General features: G+C 45.4%; 1 protein-coding gene across 8 annotated transcripts in view; it reads right to left on the minus strand.

Moving 5' to 3' along the window:
- slc4a4a (solute carrier family 4 member 4a) overlaps positions 1-23,813 on the minus strand; it is a 60,621-nt gene that overhangs the window by 4,830 nt on the left and 31,978 nt on the right. For 5 of the 8 annotated variants that reach the window (XM_042708267.1, XM_031570629.2, XM_031570625.2 and 2 more), the window contains 17 exons: positions 21,338-21,414; positions 16,562-16,719; positions 16,196-16,283; positions 15,696-15,850; positions 14,471-14,584; positions 13,835-14,009; positions 12,969-13,102; positions 12,347-12,618; positions 9,312-9,382; positions 8,271-8,456; positions 5,980-6,093; positions 5,130-5,291; positions 3,301-3,479; positions 2,582-2,654; positions 2,301-2,369; positions 1,050-1,223; positions 546-710 (listed from right to left, as the gene is read on the minus strand). In XM_042708267.1, the coding sequence (XP_042564201.1) occupies positions 546-710; positions 1,050-1,223; positions 2,301-2,369; positions 2,582-2,654; positions 3,301-3,479; positions 5,130-5,291; positions 5,980-6,093; positions 8,271-8,456; positions 9,312-9,382; positions 12,347-12,618; positions 12,969-13,102; positions 13,835-14,009; positions 14,471-14,584; positions 15,696-15,850; positions 16,196-16,283; positions 16,562-16,719; positions 21,338-21,414 (2,366 nt within the window). Of the gene's footprint in view, positions 1-545; positions 711-1,049; positions 1,224-2,300; positions 2,370-2,581; positions 2,655-3,300; positions 3,480-5,129; positions 5,292-5,979; positions 6,094-8,270; positions 8,457-9,311; positions 9,383-12,346; positions 12,619-12,968; positions 13,103-13,834; positions 14,010-14,470; positions 14,585-15,695; positions 15,851-16,195; positions 16,284-16,561; positions 16,720-21,337; positions 21,415-22,776; positions 22,873-23,813 lie in introns of all 8 variants that reach the window. The other 3 variants (XM_031570626.2, XM_031570623.2, XM_031570624.2) reach the window with 1 other exon arrangement.

Genomic DNA, 23,813 nt, shown 5'->3' on the forward strand with positions numbered 1-23,813 from the left:
GTCCCCCTCCCTGAACTCTGCAGAGGAGAGCTGCTACATTATGAGAAACAGTCCGACTGAGAGAGAGGCCCTGGAATGAGGTGAGCTGCTAAATAATGTCCGCGGAACATGTGGACTAGACTATACTGACAGTCCGACTGGGAGAGAGGCCCTGGAATGACACAGAGTCCCAGGCCCTGTGACTGTTAGCGCCAGGTGAAGTCAGAGACAACTCTGCCAGTTCTCACTGTCATGATGGAACCTTGAATTACAACCATGTTATGTCCAATGTAGAGGTACAGTATTAGAGGAAGACTACATACTAACGTACAATAAAACCACTGCTTGTGACATACTGTTACAATCCTAGACTTCCTTTTGGGATCAATAAAGTATCAATACCTATCTATCTATCTATCTATCTATCTATCTATCTATCTACCTACCTATCTAACTACCACAATTTCAGATAACTACTATGGTTGGATATGTGCCATGGGTCAATAAGGATGAAGAGAAGCATTAAAAAAGGTATATCCTCAATATCACATTTTAAAAGGACTTACATCCTCAACATCACTGTCTATGCTTCCCCTCTTCTTCTTCTTCTTTTTCTTCTCGTCCTCCCTCTTCTTCTTGTCCTTCTCGGGTATGACATCGTCCAGGTAGCTGAGTTCTTGTTGTGAGAAGAGGAAGTCCATGGCTTTCCTCACTGCAACCAGGGCCAGAATCTGGAGGAGGACATAAATCATTACATTTCATCTCAGCATTGACGAAGCTCCACATACCTCTTATTTGCCAAAGTTAGTCTGCTAGATTAGTGTTGACCAGTACAGTACAGTACACTGTCCGTTTCCTTTTTATAAATATCACTATCCTTCAAGACGTGTGTAAAGTAAAGAATCTGTTTTGCACCATTATACACAAAACTCATCTGAATTATTACTGGATTTTTGAAGGAAAACTATTTTCAAGCAATGTAGACTGTCTGGATATTGTGATGGGGTTCTGCAGAATCGGTCTACACACAGCTGCTATATGCATCCTGAGCTGACCGTGCGGCTACTCACCATGACAGGGAAGATGATGGCTGCCACCGTGGACTTGAGGATCCAGAGGGCAGCCAGGCAGAGCAGCTGGAGAAAGGTGAAGAGATGCACCTTGCGCAGGGGGACGTGCCGCAGGTAGATGAGGTCCGGCTGGTGCTTGGCTGGCATGAGGAGCAGCTTCAGACGGTCCATGAACTACCCAACATTGTGGACAGAAGACAGGATATCAGGTAATGTGACCCAGCATGTCATGTTTTATATAACAGACAACGGTTTCTCCAAACACAGCATTTGAATGTCTAAAGGATGGAACGTATATTCAGTTGAACGAATATTCAGGTGAACGACTGTTCAGTTATATTTGAGCCTTTCCTCAGTTGAGTCTTGTGTGTTCTCAGAGGCTTCTCAGGACATGGTGTGCTGAGTGGTGAATCCCGCTTGATCATAAGTTGGATGCGCGTGGCCAATTGTTTGTTATTAGCATAGCAAACACCCCCTAAGCACTATATAAGGGCAGGTGTTGTGCCATGTGCCAATGCTCACATGGCACAACAGCAAATGTTACATGCCCACATGCAGGTGCAATCTCTAAAAACGCGGTCTCTGCGTAAGGCATAGATGGCCAAAACAACTAAGAACAGTATGTAAGCCATTCAGAGGGGTTTTATAGTCTTAATTGGGACCAATGGACCGTAATTCTTCAGCCCACAAGAAGAGCAAACATTAAAAAAACATTGGTGAATCTAACAAAATAAGAACAAATCTCGGATGCAAACAAAACTAAGAGAACATTTGTTCGTATATCGCTTCCTGCATAAGGTCCATTGTCACTTACTTTTTCCACTAACTTGCATTGGCTGTAAAGTACTGATCTACTGACAAATTACAGATATCAGGTTTTTACTGTTCCTGTTCACTAACAGTTTGCCAAAGATGGATGGCCACAGGCTGGCTCCCTACAGGCGGAAAATCTCTACGGGACGAAGCTTCTTTGAGCTGGTCTGGAATCAAATCAAAGCTGTCTGACAACAACAGGGGGATTTGGCCAGGTGGAGAATCAGCTGGTGTCAAGTACCTTCACTGGAAAAGGTCTTTTTCCTCTCTCTCTTTTTTTTTCACAGGGCCACACAGTTTTCCCACAGGCGGGGTGATTTGCAGGGAGAGGGAGTGTTTGGGGACAGAACGCATAGTCTTTTTCTCTGGCAGTAACCAGAGAGCAGGGTGATGTCCGTGTGCTCAGTGATGACTCGCCGGAAAAAACAAAAGACCCACCTGTACTCCGTTGAGGGAGGCCACACCCATGTAGAGGAAGACTCCGTACAGTACAGGCATGGGGATGAACTACAGGCCACAGAGAAGAACACAACAGACATGAATAACAACTCTATCAAATCTCCTTCAAAGTCCCTTCCAAACAAGTGATAACTTTCAAGTACTATTAAATCTCTGACGTGACATTAGTCTAGTCTACATGTTCTGCAGATCTACAGTTGCTATTTCAGTTCATGGCTGAAAGACAGATTCAAAATATACCAGACTGAGACTGCCACTACCTTGAGGATGGGGGACATCAGGACGGACAGGCCAGTTAGGATGAAGACACACACTCCAGTGACACGCTGCTCCCTATCAGACAAAAAAAAAAAGACACGTTATGAATTTCATCTTTTCACACACAGTTGTATGGTGAACACTTTCAGTCAGCCAGGATTCTCAACGCAATACACAAGGTTATTGGATCTGTGTTTTCCATCTAACATCTAAGCCATGGGGCCCCTTTGCTATGTGTGGGGGCCGGGTTTTTTTTTCTTCTTTTTTTTTGCGAAGCTGCCTGGTCTCCAAGTATTTGTGTTGACTCAGCTTACAGCTGCAGCAATACGGGCCACCTGACGCTAACCAAACAAGCTGTGTTTGGAACACAAACCTCCCAGCGTGCCCATCAGCAAATAACATCACCACTTAAGAGCTATTTACCACGGCGGGGCAATACCACAGCCTTTAGAAGTCTAAATAGCACCTAAACCGATAGCAAAATAGTGGTGCACATACCCATGTTTTTATAAGGAGAAAAAAAATATACAACATGAATAACAAACCTCCACGAATGGTACGTTTGCACTGTGCTCCGCTAACAAGCAAATAGCGTAGGTGAGTTGTATAAGAGTTTTTCATGCTGGTCCCTACATTAGGGGGCCTCTGTCTCTGTTTACCCAGCTTTTTCACTGAATGTGTGGCTGGTCCTACGAACCCTACTGCGTTACTACCACTTTACCTGACACCCAGGAACTTGGGCTGCTCCCCTGGCGCGGAGGTCTCCGTCTCCATCTTCAAGCTGTCGATGTGGGCGATGGAGATGACGGTGGCAGCCACGTACCAGGGCAGGCCCATGAAGGAGCACACGATCATGAGCACCGCCACCCAGAACAGGTCCAGGTGATAGCCCGCTCCTTTCTGTGAGGAGGGAGAACATCACTGAGGGGTCAGGCCTTTCGATAACAGATGTATATTAGCGTACCTATGTCAGTTATCGGACAGTGTCAAACATCGGCCATTCTGTAAAACAATCAAAATGCTAAGTTTAATAATGGATTAACAATCTATAACTTCAGTTTAATAATGGATTCACATGACAACGCGAATGTTTGCCGATAACAAATGGCGTCCGATAATTAACACAGTTACGATAAATTACATAGTATGCTGAAATACATGTGAAACGCTTGAAGAAGCCAGCTTGCATTAAAAGTGCATTCATACAGGTTTATAATACGTTCACAATGCTTTTCAAATACCCCAAAAACCTAAGCAACACTGCAATGCTTATGTGCAATGGCTCGTTATGTTTAAGTATATATTCCCTGTCTTAAGTGATGTTACCAGCACCATAAGAACATGTACATATTTCTTCTAACGCATTTGATTATTAGCTATAAAGTAAAAGAGCATTACAATGTTCTGTAAGCTAGTAAGGATTGTAAGGATCCACTTGTAAGGATGTACTTCATTTAAGGCATTATGACTGCCTCATAACCCCTTTCTGTATGAACGCACTGAAGGCATCTGGTGGATGCCTGATTCATTCAAAGAATTACCAATATGGCTGTCTGTCATCACAAATATCTCATACCTTAAAATAAGAAAATAAAATAAGAACTAAAATCATAAGCTGCTGACAGCTTTTAGTGGGCTGACGGAGGTACATCAGTGTGATTGGATGTTATTTAGGTCTAAAGACACCGACATTGTCAGAGATTATTATTCTTAGCCTTTCATCCCTGAGGGCCAGTGACGGGGTCATCTCTGTCTCGCCTGTCTGTACGAGCCTATTGTGTTTTACTACACGGCCCATTGATAGCGAGAGCACATCTAGACAAATAGCTGAGGCACGAGGACAGATGAGTCTCCTGAAGCCCCCATAAAGCCAAATGTATTGGGACATATTCCTCACGACCACAGCTCTGTGCTGTGAGCTGAATACCCAAGAAGAAGAGGGAAAGTGGGCCCATCTTTGCTGTAGTTTGCTACGTATATCTGAAAGTGAAGGATCTTCCTCCTGACACAGCATTTCCTCTCATCATTCCTCTGCTCCACTGCCGCTGATGCTATGTTCCTGACATCTCGGAATGGACATACTAATTGATTTCATTTCCATGAAGTCTAAAAAAAAAAGATGCTCAAATGTTCAAGCGAGACTCGGTCATCCCACTGTTCTTTCCCTACTGCCATCATTCCATGACTTCCACTCATGTGATGTAATAAAACACAATGTGATACAATAAAAGGCTATTTCTGCTTTTAAGCCGGCAGCCTTAGTCACTTCATGCAGGCTGTGAGGCAAATACAACCCCCCCCTGTCTCTCCATTCACTAGGGCACACAGACTGTCTATAAATATTCATTTCGCCTGGTGAGGGGAGTGCAGCTTTCTCGCTGCGGGCCGGCGTGTCTTTCCTGCGCCCCCTGAGTGCTTCTAACCAAGCGTGCTAAAGCATCCGGGCATCGGTGCCAAGCGTTGTGCCAACCCCATGCCAGCACCACACTAACTCCTCTTCTTCCTCTACACCCCTTCGCCCAATCCTGGGTGTCAGCCCGCTGTGCCCACCTTCAGCTTGTGCTCTTTGCGGTTGACAATGACTGCGGTGATCTGCTGGTCCATGAAGAGAAGGATGGTGACGAGCAGGGCGGGAAGCGCGGACGCCAGGTACACCCACCAGGGATTGCCCCCGAACGGAGGCACAAACCAGCCGCGGTGGGGACTGGTGGGCTGCGGGGTCGAGGTTTGGCAGAGCAAGAGAGGGGTATGGATTAAACAGCAGGAAGAGGAAGAGCTTGCACACACACACACACACACACACACAAACTCTCACACAAACTCACACAACCACACAACCATGTATGCTGCTTATGTGCTGTACACACACACAAACTGCACATGTACACACACACACACACACACACACACACACACACACACACACATGAATGACACACAAACACAGATACACCCACATATTCACTGATACAGACATGGCACTGATGCATATATACACACCCCATAGAGATGAGCAATATCTAGGGCAAGTTCTGATAATGCATTGTCTGAAAGTGTAGTAAAAGTGTCTCCTAATTCACAAAAAGTAGGTGAAAACAGAAGTGTTGTAACACTAATAAGACATGGATAGAACAACCAATTCAATTGGAAAATGGAGTTAGAGCTCTGTTAAATAATCTGCATCTACAGTAGTGATAATACATGCAAATGTCCATTACCCAAAATGGTGATGGTTTATGAAACACATTTGTTAGTGGACAGAGGCCTCACCATGTTGCAGCTACAGCTCTCTATTATTGATGTGTTCATGAAACATTGAGTGAATGAATGCAGCGGGCATTAAAAACAAAAGGAAGTGGAATCCATTATGCAAATGAACGGGGGGTTGAAGGAGGCCTACCTTAAATTCAGTAGGCACAAGGAGCTTTGGTGTGTCCAGTCCCACCAGGGCGTCAACACCCACAAAGATCAGGATGGCCAGGATGATGGCAAAGTCACTGATCAGCTTCCTCACCTGAGCCAGGGAGGGGAGGCATATGTGTCAATGGCATATGTTTATGTTACATACCAAATGGTGAGTCTGAATAACATTGGTACTTACCATATGGTGAGTCTAAATGACATAAATGCTTGACTACAGTGTAGACTAATATTTGAGCTGCCATATTGACAGCTACTGACTAGTCCTCACAGGCAACCCTATAGATAACTCCTAAAATCTAATGTATAACTCAACACTGAATCCTTTACCCAAACATACATCCTCAGGGGGAGAGGTTTGTGTGCAATACTGTGTGAGAATAAAGAAGCACACCTCATATGACCATAAGAAACCCTGAGGCCAGTTCCCTTGCAATGACCTGTCTCCAAGCCTGGCCTCTTTCTCTTAGTTTCCCTCAGGCAATATCAGACGGCACACATCTCTGTGGGGCATCCAGGCTGTGCTTCTTTCCAGCCAGCCAATTCCAACTAACTATGCTTTAAAGTACTGTTCATTTACACGACCACTGCCACTTTAACTAATTAATTTAATAGAGCAGGGGTGGCGAACCTGCGGCTCGCGAGCCGCATGCGGCTCTTTGCCGGCTGACGTGCGGCTCGGCTCCAGCTCGAGTGCTCACTGACTTTGCTCTTGGTGTACAGAATTTTCATATTGTAAAATAAACATCTAAAATGCATATGCATATATTTGGCAATATAGACAAAAAGCTGTCTGATTTTAATGTGGTATTTATTCAGGTATATTTTGTCATCACGCGATCTTGAGAGATGTCTTTAAGTAACGTTAATGTTCCAAACATGAAACATTCTAATGTGTGCACCCAGTCTCAGAGAGTTACTAGCCAGACTAGCAGTAGCTACTGACAGAATGCCATGGATCCAGTAAAGCGTAAAGCTAAACGAAAATATGAAGATGAACATCGGACGTTTTTTGCCTGAATGGGAGGAATTATTTGCGGAGCGAAATGGAAAACCCCTATGCTAGACGTCACTGTCGCATTTTAAAGCCTCAAACTTGGAGTGCCGTCTCTCCACACACCATGCTAACATAGCCCAGGAGTTCCTAAAGGCACAGAGCTGTGCAAGCATAAGGTAAATACTTTGAAACGTCAGTCAGAGAAACAGACTCAGCTTTTTCGGAAATTCACGAAGTACTCTGAAACGGTCACGCTGGCATCGTATCAGGTGTCATGGAATATTGCTCGAGCAAAAAAGTAATATAGTGAGGGAGAGTTTGTGAAGTCTTGTGTACGTGATGTCGTTGCTATCCTCAACCCTGAAAATGACGGATCATAGCGGTCTGTGTCAGACCTGCAGCTGTCAGGCACGAAAATTGAACAGAGGATATCTGACATTAACAACATAATTGAGACACAGTTATGTACAGATCTTGAGAAGTGATCCCTGGAGTAGCCTCCACAAAAGTTTCCTTAGCCCCACCGAAAAATATATATGAAGTTTTAAATAGTAAAAGAAACGAAATGGTTAAATCACGAGTTAATTATAGATGTCGTGGCTCTCTTTTATCATGCCGGTTCATTGATCCTGTGGGTATGCTACCCTACTCAGTAGCTTCGCCAGCTATAGCTAGTGAACTCTAGCCTACAACATTAACCTACTCACTTGAGCTGCAAATCCCTACCATCCTACAGTATAATTAGCACCTATCTCAGCAGCTGTCTTCAATATGTTTATTTTTGTGCCATATTTTAAATCAAAATTTGTTAATTTCTCTTCCTAAAACCCACGAGAGGACACTATTTAAAAGGTTATTTTCAAAAAATTCTTATGGGGGAGCATGCCCCCAGACCCCCCTAGTTTTGCTGGGTCACAGGGAAAATAATAGGTTTTATGTAGGGGCTTTTCCCCCCCAAAAGTGGGAACCTAGATTCGTGTGGCCCTTCGAAATGGTGTTGGGTTTTCTTGTGGCTCTTTGAGCTGGACTGGTTAGCCACCCCTGTAATAGAGGGATGGGTGAACTCACACATGCTGCCTGTGTACGTGATCTTTCAGCAGGCAAAAACACCTTATTTATTCATCATATATGCATTCTGTAATCATGTACCTTTTTTTTGCAAACAATAAACTTAATGTAAACTTCTAAATATGACAATGACCCCAGAGTATTGATGTATTTGACTGGCTAGCCATCAAAGTGCACTGTGGGAAACCCTGACGGTCTTGACTCACGGTGGTGGGAAAGAAGGGGCTGAACTTGAACTTCTTCAGAAACATGGAGCAGGTGTAAGTGCCCAGGAACAGGATGACAGACATGAGCGCGATGTCGGGCACAAATTCACAGGCCTTCCCCACCAGCTCGCCCTTGTACTTCAGGCACTCAGAGCGTGTCATAGACGACCACGTGCTGTTCAGGGGCTGGGGAGAGGGACACACACACACACACACACATGTTCAGTGACACACATTTCCCTGGAGTACATACAATATTAAAACAGCAGACTGCCTATGGGACCCTGTGGGAGCATTAGATCTAGAAAGTGATTTGATAATTTCATACTTAAAGGGAAGTAACTTCTAACTTCAGAAACTATAACTCTAATCAGTCCATTTCAAACACTTAAAAGCTGCAAATGCCTTGTCTGTTCTTTGCTTGCATTCTGATTTCTGAACTCCACACCAGCACACTGAACTCTCTCTGTGGCCCGAGCACAATAGGTGCCAGACAGTGCCTGAGCTTCCATTGAGAAAGCTCACCAAGACGCTGGCATTGGATTGTGTTTGGGCATTACGTTTCAGCGAACCCAAATTGAAGACGAGACGTGAATGAGGGCTATTGTCACTGTGACCTTTTTTTTGTCGGCGCGCAGCGCATTATTTTCTGTGGACAAACCTCTGGCCTCACCAGGGTTTTGGTGGTGATAGCCAGAGGGCAGGGAACAGGGAACAGGGATGGGCCTCAGACAATACTCTGATACGCTGTGTGCGGGGGACTAAGGTTTCACCGACCGAAAGGGCAGCTACTGCTTCTGTTTGACAAAGTGAAAGCTGAACAAGAGGGGAGTTTTTAAAAGGGGGATAATTCATAATTGAACGTCTCACAGGCATAAAAGTTCTTATCTGTCACAAGGCTTTATAGTCTGGGTATGTACCTACCATGTCAGTGATGTTGTAGAATAACTAGTCGGTACCTACCATGTCAGTGATGTTGTAGAATAACTAGTCGGTACCTACCATGTCAGTGATGTTGTAGAATAACTAGTCGGTACCTACCATGTCAGTGATGTTGTACAATGACCATTCGTTTCCATCCACTGTGTCCGTCAGTAGTCCTGAGCTGTTATCTGAAACAACACACACAGCTCATTCTAATTCACATTCTAATTCACATTCTAACTCACATTGTCATTCCATTCTAACATGGATTTTTTTATGTTTGTCATGACTCATAGTTAATGAAGCTCTAAATAAGCGTCCCTGACCCCCCTGGCTGTCATTTCCAGCTTTGGAGAAAATGATCCCATTAAGATAACCCATCTCAAGCTGTGAGGATGTGAGTGTGTGTCTGAGAGTGTCTGTGTGTCTCTGTGTGTGTGTGTGTGTGTGTGTTTGTGTTTGTGCGTGTGTGTGTTTGTGTTTGTGTGTGTGCGTGTGCGTGTGTGTGTTGCATGTCGCTTGGCATGAGAGGTAGCCCAGAGCGCTCTCAGCCTATCGACCTGATGACTTCCTCTGCCCTGCAGTAATCCCTAAAGAGCCTTATGACAGGGGGGTGGGAGGGTGACAGGGACTAATTCTCCCCCCCCAGCAGTCTCCGTCTGCTCCACGTAGTTAAGAGTTGGGTGAGGGGCAATGGGGACTGTCATACCCCGGATGTCATCATGGTGTGTGTGTGTGCTGGTGAAAGGTCTCTCTCATTCTCTGTATGTAGCCTTCAGCATTACCCGGATTCATGAGTGGGACACACACACACACACACACACACACACACACACACACACACACACTATCAGCGCATCCCCTACTGACGTCATCTCTCTGCTCCCTGCTCCCCACTCCTCCTCACCTCCTGCTGAGTCACCTGACACTCGCCCCGCTAACACACAACCGCAGGAGGGCACACCATGCCCATGGCACCATGAGGGGGGCTGGCATCACCACTGCGCCCAGTGGGGCGGGCGGGCAGGGTGGGCGGCGGTGTGAACACAGTCAGACAGAGTCACCACGGATACTGGGCCCATGGTGATCAGAGCACATCATTAAAAACATCCCATCTGAGTCTCTTCCCTGGGTCCTCTCCTCAGCAACGCTGGGCTTGGTTTCCAGTCAGCCATGGCAACGCAAGCTCAGAGTGTTGAGATGGGATGAGCTCCATCAGTGGAGCACGATACTAAACCAACAGTGTTCCAACATGGCGTTCTCTATGATACTGATTTACTATAAGTCTGCTGTTTCATAGTACAATTCTCCATGGAGTTTTTGAGGATTTTCCTTGAAGCAACCTGTACTTAGTGAACTGAACCATAATGAAATCACATAGCCAGATGATATATTGACATAACACAGTGGGCTACTGATGTTATAGTAACGGGTTAAATAGGAACACTGTGAGCGCCGCACGCCTGACGTGATGAATGCACCAAAACCTGGGGCCACACTGGGCTGTGTTTTTGTCATTTGAGATTTGATAGATCCTGGCTTGTTGTGAGCGCATGCTGACGTACGGTTGGGCAAGTCCTCAGCCAAATGTGCTGCGGCTGCAGAGACACACACACACACACACACACACACACACACACACACACACACACACGGACAGAAAGTGTCCAGGGGAAGAGAGAGCGTCACTCATCTCTTTGCGTCGTGTCTGACCTCCTGCCATGTGGTGTTGAAGCCAAAGAGGACAAAGGGAGGGAAGACAAAAAAAAGGAGAGGGAGCTGCTGCTCTAACAGAGCAATGGACAGGACCGCATCCCTCTCCAGAACCGCACCTTTCAACTCATGACTCCTGGGTTTGGGCTATCAGCAGTGGATTAGTCTGAATGATGGAAACTTGATGAATGGGATATCAGGATTTTCTTAAAAAAAAAAAAACAGCACAATGTCGCGACATTAGCGCCCCCACTCTGCAAGCACAGAAAGTTCTTGCCCACGTTCAGAAACCATGCTCACCGTGGAGCGCCCCAAATGGGGAAGAGTAAATTATCTTAAAATAGCCCTTTTACTCAGGGGCCGGAGCCTCAATGAAGTATCAACATTTAATGTGGTCCAGATGAATTATTGACCAGCTGTAAAATTGAATGTCACAAAGCTTTCCGGACATCACCCAGAATGTGACATTAAACAAATCTGTTTAAATGTAAAAAAAATCACACAAAAAAACACATATACACAAAACACATTACATTTATTGAATGTCCTAATTGCAAACAGGAGAACCAATCTAATCCAGCTAGTGCTCTGAAAAACGTTTACAGACCACTCAATGTGTCGACGTGACCTTCAAACATCACCACAGCCTCCTCCTCCTCATCTATATTTAGCACCAATAATGGACAGCCACAGTTGGGGGGGACACTGTAGATTCAGTGGAACCCAAGCGGGCTAAGTCAACAGGCTAGGTGGATTCGACTACTAATAGGCTACTCTGAGGTAAGAGTAAGATACTCAGAGCTATGAGAGACTTGTCACCAAACACTTACGCTCCGCTGGCCATGTCTACATGTTTATATTCAGTCCGGCCTTTAGCAGGACTAATGCAGAGCCACCCCATTCACTTCACCGGAAACACTGGAGGGGTAGTGTTAAGTGTGTGTGGACACAATTCACTTTTAATGACACGAGAAGCCACCAGAAGCATCTACACACTCCACCTCCTCATCATGCAACCTCACCATCCTAGGGATTTTAGTGCAATTCCCTTTGGCCTGGACATGAGCATAATGTTTGAGTCCAGCGCAGCCCTCTCTTGTCTCATCATCACATCCGTGCTGCAGGTTGAAGTGGTAGGGTGAGATCCCACCCTGTGTGCTTCAGTGAGCACGGCATGGTCACCAGAGGCTCCCACTGACCATTCTGCCTGCTCTGCAACTTTTTCTGTGCTTACGGTAGGTCCAAGGTGCAGCATATAAGGTGTGTTCAGCCATGCACGAGAACAGTGTGTGAGACACACACACACACACACACACACACACACACACACACACACACACACACACACACTTGGGACCAAACCATGCAAAAATAAAAGCAGATGACACTTTGACACAGATGACATGTGACAGCGTGGCGCAAAGCACACAGCTCCTTACCTAGGGTGGGCGCCATACACATGCAGTCGTACTGCGTCACCAGGTCGACCCTGTAGTCGGAGTCGATGGGGTAGTGGTGGGCCATCTTCAGCATCTTCTTGAAGGCGTCGTAGATGAAGATGAAGCTGATGAGCGAGGAGAAGCCCTCCTCGGTGAAGCGCGTGAAGTACTGCACCAGGAAGCTGGCATCCGTCGCCACCAGGACCAGGCAGAAGAAGGCTGACCACAAGCCGATCCAAAGCCGGAATTCCAGATAGTCAAACTGATTGTCCCTGTGTAAGAGAAACAAGACGTATGCGCCAAAAGTCCTTTAATGGAGTTGATTAATTAAATACAGTGGTTATGACAACAACCACCCAATTGCCTGTTGAGACATGTTGTTGTATTTAAATATGTAAATATTATTTTGATATATTTGTTTCATGTAATTTATATTATACTGTATATCTACTGGTATCTGTGGGCCACATTCAGGTTAGCTAACATTGAGAAAAGTGGTGTTAACACTACCAGTATTTTATCATTATTCTGAAATTGATAAAAGAGGGATACGTAAGCCTAGATGAGCAGGTGAGCAGAGAGGAACAGGTGAACAGAGTTAAAGTGGTGAACAGAGTCATACTTGCTGAAGTTGAAGAGCAACCTCTCGAACACCAGCACCGGGCCTGTACTGCTGAGGATGGTGAGGGGTTGGCCGGAGAGCAGGCAGAAGACTGCTCCAGAGACCGCTGTGCCCAGGAAGCTCTCCAGCACGCCCTGCCAACCAAGACTTCAACACATGAGCGTTCATCTCACGCACAAACAAGTCATATACACACGGTGACGTGACAGGAAGACAGACAGGAAGACATAAATACATGCAGACAGGCAAACACACACACACACGCACACGCCCCCCCCCCTTGCTGTCCCCTCTCTCTCCCACTCCCAGTGGGCAGTCATCAGCAGGGAGACCCGGAAGCAGGGGCAGGTGGCTTCCTGCCCCACAGGAGCTGAGGCGGCAGGGGCATCTGCTCCCTGCGCTGACACCCTGCTGCTACTCAGCCGACGCTGCTGCCAGCCACTGCCTGTCGTGGCACACGCCACCCATTTGCAAAGAGGGCAACACGCACTTTCACACACACAGACACTGAAGCCACAGTTTTGCTTTTAGAAAGGCAAGGGTCTCTCTGCCACTCTGGTTTTATGCTTCACATAAAGTATATACTATATAGTAAGTAAGTATATCATAAATATATAACGCTGTTAAATGAATTTGCAATTCACACATAATTTTTTTTCAGACATAATACGGGTGTAATACACTTCCATAAGTTCAAATAAATAAATAAATAACACCAGACAAAAACTACCACAAACAAAAGCACGTGTTGATGTACTGGGGGTGGGTGGGTGGTAGTGTGTGCTCCAACCCTACCTCTAAACGACGCTCTACTCACACATTGTTTGCACATAAAACATTGACAGTGCCAAAAGCTGTCAACCCACCTGCATGTTTTCAGTGGCGTCTCCCAGCAAGCCCCCAAACGTAATGGCGTTGGTCACAGTCCCCAGGTAAATGAATAAAATAGCCGACAGCGATTGGATGTGTATCGCGTCGTAGAAGTCGCTGGCAAAAAATGGAGCTTTCCGCTTGATGTCAAGTATAAGGCCACCGCAAAACCTGAGGGAAAACATTAAGAGAATGGACACGGCTGACAAGCAAGGACAGACAATTTGAACATATTGTGCAATTAAACGAAAATCCGAAATGGCCCTGTGCAAGTGCGGTGATGTACAGTATGTTCATTGTGATTTAACAGTGTGGACACTACATCCAGAACAGACTGCAATGTTTGTTTATAAGGCAAAAAAAAACTGCTGACCTGACTGCACAGAGGCAGTGAGAGAGTGAGAGTAAAATAGGCCTCGTCATCATTTGGAAATGACTTGCTTGGAATTATAAGTTAGAAAGTGATAGTAGAAATACTTCTGTGGATGGACCTTAAAGGACACTGTCCATGCCGACCGTGCGTATAGCTGAAGAACATGTCTATTGTGAAGTAACATAATTTGATGTGGACAAGGGTTCATGGGCTAAAATATGGGGCTGATATTTAGTTTTGAGGGGGGGGGGGGTCTTACCTCCCAGTCTTCTTCAGCTCATCGCCCACTGCGTGTCCCCCTCCACCGTGACCCCCTTCATGAGGCGTGTCACCGTTCATGTGCATGTTGTCCCCTCCAGCGTACATGTTCTTCCTGAACACACAAACGTAAACATTGTTGTGTTCAAAACACTTAACTCCATTTAATTTAAAAAAAAAATCCATTCACATCAAACGAACGACGACTGAAGCTCAAACAGAAAACATGCTAAAAACCCCATGTTGGCATAATTTAGGGGAGTACAGTTACGCTACATAAAATGATAAGGATGGCAATCCCATTCAAACCAAAGTAATGACAATTAAAGCACACATTGGAAGCATGTAAAGGAGTAAACTGAAACTTCGGCCCTGTTCTGTGGGGGCGGTTCGCAATGTCAACAGGCCAGGTGGATTCGACTATAGGCTACTCTGAGGTAAGAGTAAGACACTCAGAGCTATGAGGGACTTGTCACGAAACACTTAAGCTCCGCTGGCCATGTCCACATGTTCATATTCAGTCCAGCCTTCACACAGAATGTGTGCTGTATTTAGCAGGACTAATGCAGAGCCACCCCATTCACTTCACCGGAATCACTGGAGGGGTAGTGTTAAGTGTGTGGAGCAAAGCATGGGAGACTGTTAAAGCATGGGAGAGATGGTGAAAAGAGCTTGAGTGTAGTGATTGCAAATGTGTGTGTGTGTGTGTGTGAATGAGAGAGAGAAAGACAGTGAGAGAGAGAGAGAGAGAGAGAGAGAGAGAGAGAGAGAGAGAGGGAGACAGAGAGATAGAGAAAAGGAGAGAGTGCTACTACTAAAGAGCCCGCAGTCCACTCACAGATTGACTGGCATGCAGATGCGACAGCCTACTGTCATTTCACCTGAAGCCAAAAACCCTTGACATGGCTCATCTAATTAAGTGCTACACTTCTTCTCTCTCCCTCTCTCCTCCTTTTTCATCTCCCTCTTTCCTTCCGCTTCAACCAGCCCGCTTAAATCAGGAGTGCACTGGCCTTGCACGCGTTTCACTGGCTACTTAGAGTAAGACAAACTTTAAATAGTGCCTCATGTTAGGCCTGCTGTCAGTCAAACGCAGATAACCTTTAAACTAAAGTTAGAATGGGCAGAGCCTAACTTCAAGCCAATGTGAAAACTTGACTCAAAGCACACATTGACACTTTATTATTATTATTATTATTATGACAGGTGTATCTGTGTGCCCAAACCTCTTGTCTGAAGAAGGCAAAGACTTTGGAGGCTCTATCCTGATGGCAGGGTCCCACTCTCCAGGTGGGAGAACAATGACCTCGTCGAGGAACTCGTCGATGCCGGCCAACAGATCCTGCCTGTCCTTGGCTTTGTATGCGATGTCGTGGAAGACCTTGATTACGAGGAGGAGGACGGTTAGAGAGCAAGCCTGACTGCAGGAGATCACCACACATCATGTCTGAGAACATTGACTAGCGTGGAGCATGTATGACATGGCATCCAGCAGAAACATACATAATGGACAGACAGAATGGAACTACAGTCCTGGTAAAAGCAAAAGTGTGTGTGGGGTGGACAGACATACAGGAAGTTAAAAAGGGTGTGTGTAAGAGACACAAAGACAGTGAGCGCCACAAAATGACAGAGACAAACAGAAACAATGAGAAAAGGCGAATGAGAGAGAGACAGACAGAGAGAAAGAAAATGAATGCTGATTTTCATGTCTTTTCAAACACACCTCGTCAGACATGAGAGTGGCAATGGCTCTCCCGATTTCATGGTACGACCTCGCTTTGCCTTTGGGACCAAGGAGGATGAACAAGAACCTGTTCAGGAGACAGAAGACTGCAGTTGTGACATGCTGATGCATTTCTGCTCATGTGCAATATATCCTGTTTGTACCATATATTATATATATCATAATGGTGAACTATTCACACTTACATTTTCCAAAATGGCAACTGACTGCTCTACCAAGAGTTATTTAGGTACTGACAAAAACTTTATACCTACATCTAAAAAAAACTTCGGCTACAATTACATTCATAAAGTTGTAGTGTTTTAAGGGAGTCACATGCGTGTATTTTGAAGCATGGTTGTTCACCTTGTAGGAACAGGGACTTCAGTCAGAGCTCCCAGCATGACAGCCTGCTGCAGACGCACAAAGGCCACAAATGGAGCATCCAGGAAGTCCACCTCCCCGACCAGCACGTTGGACGCCTCCGCATCCCTGGGCAACTTCTTCATGAACTTGTTCTTCAGCTAGAGCCGCGCGTAAAACACAGACACACACACGGAGGAGGAGAATAGCTCTGTAAATCTTCCCAGTCTTGAACAGCATGAAAGGTAAAGCAGGTGTGAACAGCGCATGAGTTCACGACCCCTGAAGCGGGGCAGTCTAGACTGGCTAGGACAGGTCTGTCTGGGGAACATGGCTTGGTATTTTCATACATAGGGGTGGGGTGGGGGGGGGGGGGGGGGGGGGGGGCACCAGCATCTTGGGGCAGCCATGTGAAAGCATGACCACCATAGTCTCAGCATAACTCACTCACTTAAAGGCCGAAACCATGGGTAACCGGGTTTGGGCGCCCTTTCCCCGCGTGTCTCCGGGCTAAAGTTTCTTTTATCTCCAGTGATGGATTCAAGGCCAGATGTCCAAGAAGAGGGTATTAACCTACCTACTGAAGTGGACTCCCTTCAAAGTCCATATATAAAGTTTATAGGCAGACACCAACTGCCCCAGATCATTTATCTCTGCTTTAATGCTGTAGGTGGGAGTCTGATAATGCCTTAGACAGTAATTACCACTTATGCAAGTATGGAACATGTTGTTAAACTAACTAAACTGAAATGATAGATACGGCTTCATTTGAAACACACAGTGTATTTAGACTGTGTTAACCCCCTTTCCACCCACTAAAGGCAATCATGAGCTCAGTGTGAGAGTGTGAGACCAAGTGGCTGTCCAGCTCAGTATGCTTGCAGTGATTTGCTAAGAGATCAAATCCCCCCACAGTGAACTGCATTACTGGTTCTGAGCCTCCTTACTACAAGTGACAGCGGCTAAGAGGGGAGCAGGAGTGAATGAACTCAATATGATCACATCATCAAAGTCGACCGGAGTCAGCCTTAACGACCATGCCATTAATGAAAACAAACACAAACACTTCAAATGGACTTCAAAGCGTGGCTGCCCGATCAATAAACGAGCCGTCATAAACGAGCGGGGTAGAGCAATGAGAGGCGTTCTGTTACTCATTAACGCTCCTGAGGGTCACTCCAGCCCACAGTGGAAAACATTCACCCTGCGGGGGCCAAGGGCGAACCGCTGCCCGGGGTAACAACTACAGCTGTGCTGGCCCGGCTGCCTCCTCCCTCCAGCTTGACTCGGGGGGTCACGTGGCCCGAAGGGGGCGCAATCCGAGTGGAGACCCACACACACTCGCTCCCATAGTTGGGTGGAAGTGAGGCAGGTGTGATAACAGAGAGTTGCCCAGGGGCTGAGCAAGGGGCTGGGGAAGACAATACACACAGCAGAGTCCATCTGATAAACCTTGCATTCACGCTCATGAGTTAGGAGTTTGGTTGTGACAGAGGTATTGATCTGTTCCCTGTGATTGATTATTCAATGTGCCTTTGTTAAAGCAAGGATTAATAAGTAGTCATCAATGCTACACTTTAACCAATGTTTGCAACTAGTTGTAATAGTAATTAGGAACTCCGTTGCTGCCGTGACATGAAGAAATGCATGCAGGGAGATCCATAGCCAAACTTCTATGTAAGCAGTCACGTGTTCCCGACATGCCTTTTAGTTCAAAGAAGTCACAAGTGTATTAAGGAATGGGCTTAGTATGGAAGCTGTTTTTTTCCCTATATGGAGTAAAATAACTATAATTTAGTCAAAATGTCATGCAGGTCTGCCCTGGTTCAGAACATGCCACTTTCATTACTCATCCATTAATCCTTGCAAATTCAGGATATAAAGTATATGCTAGGTACTTTTTCACTTGTCTACAGATAGTGCAGGCAGATGGCAGATACAGTTACAATGGTCATTCTGTAAGAACTGGACACAATTTACAGATTATCTAGCTTTGTCCTAATGAAGACACAGTCTGAAATCCACTTTAAGAAATGTCAAAATCACAGTAAAGCACAATATGATAGATAACATGAACCGGTAGGGCACTGCAGGCAGAAATCATGGTGACATCCTCCTTGTCTGCAGTGAGCTGGCAGTGCAAATAAGCACAGGCAGGGACCAAATGAAATTTTAGAATGGCATTAGAGTCAGATTATGGGCCAAGATCAGCACAATACGAGCGAGGAAGGGAGTTGATTAAGGTCTTAGCCCGGGAACCTCAAACAACCCTGGGTGCCGTTGACGTGTTGGCCTGGCGAAGATGCTACCACACTGACACTGACGTCAGGGGGGGGGGGTTTGATTGAAAAACACAAACACGCATGCTATGCCAGCATCCAAACGCAAACATAAACACACAATGACTTGTTCTCACATACACACAAACACACACATACAGGCAAGGCGACACATACCCACTACCCACTACCCACTACACACTCTCTCTCTCTCTCTCTCTCTCTCCCTCTCTCTCTCCCTCTCTCTGTCTCTGTCTCTCTCTCTGTCTGTTTATCTCTCTCTGTCTTTTTTCTGATAATCCGCTCTGTGACAGTAGATGCCATCAACACCAGTGAACCTCTGACCTTCTGCTCACCTGACACAGACCTACCACTTTACATTACTGTCAAACCTGCCAGTGGACTGGGCAGCTCAGCCACTCTTGGCATCCTGAGTAGACACAGCGGCTCACACACGATCTGTCTGCTCCTCAGGACGGTAATCCTCATCGCCTAGCACCCGTACCATGTTCCACTGGCATAATTTTCTTACCAGAATACACCCACAACACTTAAAGAGAGTTAAATCCCTACCAGTAATCTACATAGTATCCAACATAAGGAGCACGACTATAAGGCTGGGTTCAAGTGGACAGTTGGATCGTTCCTATTGCTACTATGTAGCTCATAATCATATTTGGAATGAAGGCTTTTCTTGTAAATCATCCCATGTTAGCCAACTGTCTTAAGATAATGAGGATGTCTAAGGATGGTGTCATGATTGTGCTTATACCAGTCAAACCCCGATTCCTGATGTGTTCAGTTTCTGGAGAGCACATGGCTTGGTAAATATCCTTTTTCCACTATACTACGGACCTCATTCTTCTGCTTAATAGCTCACAATGTGAAATGTTTAAAAAAAATGTGGTGGCTAGTAAAAGCTTTGTGTGTCTTCTGCTGCACTACATCCCATGAAGGAATATACCTTTCGTTCACAAACAGAACAAATCTCTGAAATGACCTAAAATCATTCACTCTTCTTATCATGTGGCGTCGTCTACAAAACAGCAGTGTCTTTTACCACCAAGCTGTCATCAGGAACCATTTCAGGGCACGTGAACTACGTCAACCACTCCCCCGAGACCCCCCATAGGACACACGGCAATGACTCTGACCACGCATTTCATCCCATGGAGGTGTGACGCAAAAGGCTCCCCCCTCTCTCTCCCTCCAATCTGCATGTACAAGCCCAATCTGTCCGGCTTTCTGGGCCCCCTGACCCAATTCCACCCAGCCCTTCGCTGGGAAATAAGGGGAAGAGGGGAAGTTCTGCAGCTGTCAATCCTGACATCATCAGTGTTGGCTCAAGCAGATCACTTACAAATAAAATAGGCCATTGCAATGACATCAAAACTAAAGTTAACTCATGCGCAAAACCTTTGATGTCACTGCTGAAGATCTGTTGGACTAATCAAACGATTTTGTTTAGTTTTTTTCCTTCCATGGGGCTCGGAGTACACTCTTCAAACTGTCAATGCCATCCAGTTTACAAAAGAACTCTGCATGGATATCCAATGTGACGACTGTGTGGATGGACTGCCTAGGATTTCTCTAAGTGACCCGCAGCTTCCTGCTTAGATACGTGTTATCAGCAAATGTCCTGTGGACTACATTCTGCTCATTGTTCGTACGTTTCTTCTTCTCTGGTGTGCAAAGTGCAGCTCCTCCAAATGCTTGGCAGCCCGTGAGTTTTATCAGCTAACTCTTTCTCACACGCGATAATTGATTTTGCCGATTGTCAGATATCCTGCCAGTGGAAAAAAAGGGAGAGATACAGTATGTGTGTTCGAAGACGACCCTGAAGGAGGATCGATGAGGACTGATAGGCCTGGCACCTGGCACGGGCCAGCCTGGGTTGCTCTGGCGGAGGACGTGTTAAGCTGGTGGAGGACTGGCGGTGTACCTTGGACAGATTCACTCAACCAGAGAGCTGGGGTGGTGGCGGTGCGGAGAGGTTTCGGGAACTTTAAACCAGACTGAGCTACTCCGTTCTGCTCCGCACAGGAGTCATGAGGCTGTCCTTAACACTTTTTGAGTTGACGCACGAGGCTGGTCTACCATTACCCTGTAAGGAATGATTCTCTCATCTGACTTGGAGGCCTTCTGACACCACTGTGCCAAGACCTCAGTTGCCTGTTGAGTCATTATACCTCTAGTTGAAAGTCAGCCATAACTGATGTCATGTAAAGTGCATGGTGAAAAGAACTACAAACAAATGCCAAATATGTTAGGGACTTAATATTCAACCAGTACGCTACTGATCAACTAGCACCTTACTTGTTGTACATTCTGAGCAGCTTTGCAATTGATTAGTTCAGTGGACTGTGAAGAACACTCTATAGAGGACAATGGGAAGATGCGTTAAGATGATTTTCCTTCCCGTCTTCCTTTGTCTGGTCAAATTCCTGTTATTCTAGAAGGAGGCAAGAGGATTATGTGTAAACAACGTGAAGAGGCTCACCTGATCCTTCTCGGGCTTGTCAGAGATGTCATTCATACTGCTAGACGATATATTCCTGTGTGTGGTGGCGGGGCTACCTGAGAAAGCAAGCAGCCAAGTATGGTTAACCAGCCGTGAAACAATCCACAAAAAAAAAAAAAAAAACAGCTCAGGGGCAAAAAGAACGAAGACAGGAACTCAAGAGAAGACAGGGCCAACTTCACTCCAGATGCAGCCATTAAGAAAGAATTACCAAAGGAAGAGCTGCCCAAATAGGGGCTCTAAGACAGACACCTTGCCCACCATGACCTAAACAACCTGTCTGGTTTTCTTGTTTTTAATATTGTGTCTATTTACAGCACTCAAAACATCTAATCTTCTGCGAGGGATGAAATGTTTTATGTTTTATCCTTGCTTGTTTAACTATCTACTGGCTGCTCTGCTCAAAAGCAAACGTACACATGTTCCTCTTAGTCGCATCAAAGAAGCATTCTCATGTTTTCTCTCATTAACCTGTGTCTTGGTGATTTGAAATGACACAGCCCTCCATCTACTTCCCTTGACAAGATGTCACACATTCACAGCTCTATGGGGAGAAGCATGCCCCTGAGGGAAATGCTCTCATTTTCGGAGTCCCTTCCTCCTAGCGAGAGAAGAGAGCGAGTGCAATTTAAGAGGTCAATGGCAGGCAAGGTGGTCCTCACTGCAGGGGCGACTGTATTAAAGTACCTGAACCAGAAAGGTCATGCTGCAGAGGGCCCAGCAGGAGGTGAGAGCCCAGAGTACAAAGAGAAGAAGGCCAAGAGTGAATCTGATGCAACATGCTGCTAGTATCTGGTGCCACTTGTTTTTAGACAGGTATATGTATGGACATGGTTTGGATGTCAGTTTGATGCAGTCGTTTGGTACCAAAACATTTTCACGCGAATGTTTGTGATGCTTTTATGCATTTAAAAAAAAATAAAAAATAATTGTGTGAATTCAACACAAAAATGAAGCATATTGGATGGTTGCTACTGCTAGTGGTGGGAGAAAAAAAGATTCCTCTTGGTGTTTTGAGGACAGATAATCACTTGGAAATTTTCCAAGAAATCACAAGGGCTCCGTGGAAACTTAATGGGGCGGGACAGGTTCATTGATCGTGTCCAATCATTTACAAATAGGGGCCTTGGCACACTAACTTAAAGATATGAGAACCTCCGTCAATGGAAAAAAACGACACTCTAATCATGTAACCATGAATCGGTCAAAGAGAATACTGTCAAATCTCCTAAATCAGAATGGCCACTATTAAGCGAACTAAATTCTTACACTGGGTGATAGAGGGAATGGATTGGGTGATACAGAGACACACACAAACGCAGACACAATAACACACCCTGACGTACACACTCTGGGGATGTTATGTCTATGGGACACACAGGTGGCAGAGACACTAACTGGAGATCCTGTCAACTTACTAAGCCATCCCATGCTCGGGCTCCGCTGGACTGGCAACTCCTCCTCGGAGGTGCGAGCCGTGAGGCAAGTCGCAGAGTTTCCGAGAGGACTACGGGCTTTTGGTTTTAGTGGCAGAAGCGCAGGTCAGCCAGGTGTGACAAAAAAGAAATGAAGAGAGAAAAAAAACAAAAGGAGGGCGAGAAGAGAGGAGGGAAGGATTGGAAGGAAGAAGGAGAGAAAGCATTGAGAGGGTGCTCAAAGCCAAAGCCAAGTGTGGGTTAGACAAACGTAATTAGAAGTGCATGGTAGAAAAGCTGAACGTGAGGAATCAAATCACACAAGAGCCAAGTCAAGTGACCTGATGGACTGGCTAATCTTGTGGAATAAACAAATTGGAATAAAAAATGTAGTACGCTGAGACTGTAATATGTATTCTTAAGATAATCACTGAAGAGTTTTATAGTGTTTGGTTGATGGCTATCATAATGTTAACCTATAACTGTGAAAATGTTTGTTGTAGATAACAGCCTTCTTTTATAAGTGCTATACTGTATAATATATTAAGGTTATATTATTACAGTCAATAAATCATAACAGAAAACATGCCCATACCAGGACCTTGTTTACAAGATTCTGTCCTATAAAGCCAATTACCATCCTCATGACTAGTCAGTCCAAATCAAGTCACTTACTCTTCAGATCCATGGCACTTCACATTGTGTGCAAAACATTTCAACAGACATTGACAAGTGAATACATGATCATGACACATCAACTAAATCAATGTGTGAAGCACAGAATGTCATTAACACATGACAATATCACAAACAGGAGGTTTATTTTTGATGTTGTTATTGCTGGCATCATCAACTCTTTCAACTCAAGGGATTATAGCAACGTGCAGGCATTTAAGGTATCACACAGGATTCATGGAGAAATTTGTGTGTTCACTGATTTCAATTAATTCATTCAGGTAATGATAGCTGCATAAAGAAACATGTCATTACTAAATATGTGTTTCATTTCACTACATAATTGATCAGAGTTGAGTCTTGGC

This window comes from Clupea harengus, chromosome 7 (genome assembly GCF_900700415.2).
Source record: "Clupea harengus chromosome 7, Ch_v2.0.2, whole genome shotgun sequence".
Classification (NCBI taxonomy): domain Eukaryota; kingdom Metazoa; phylum Chordata; class Actinopteri; order Clupeiformes; family Clupeidae; genus Clupea; species Clupea harengus.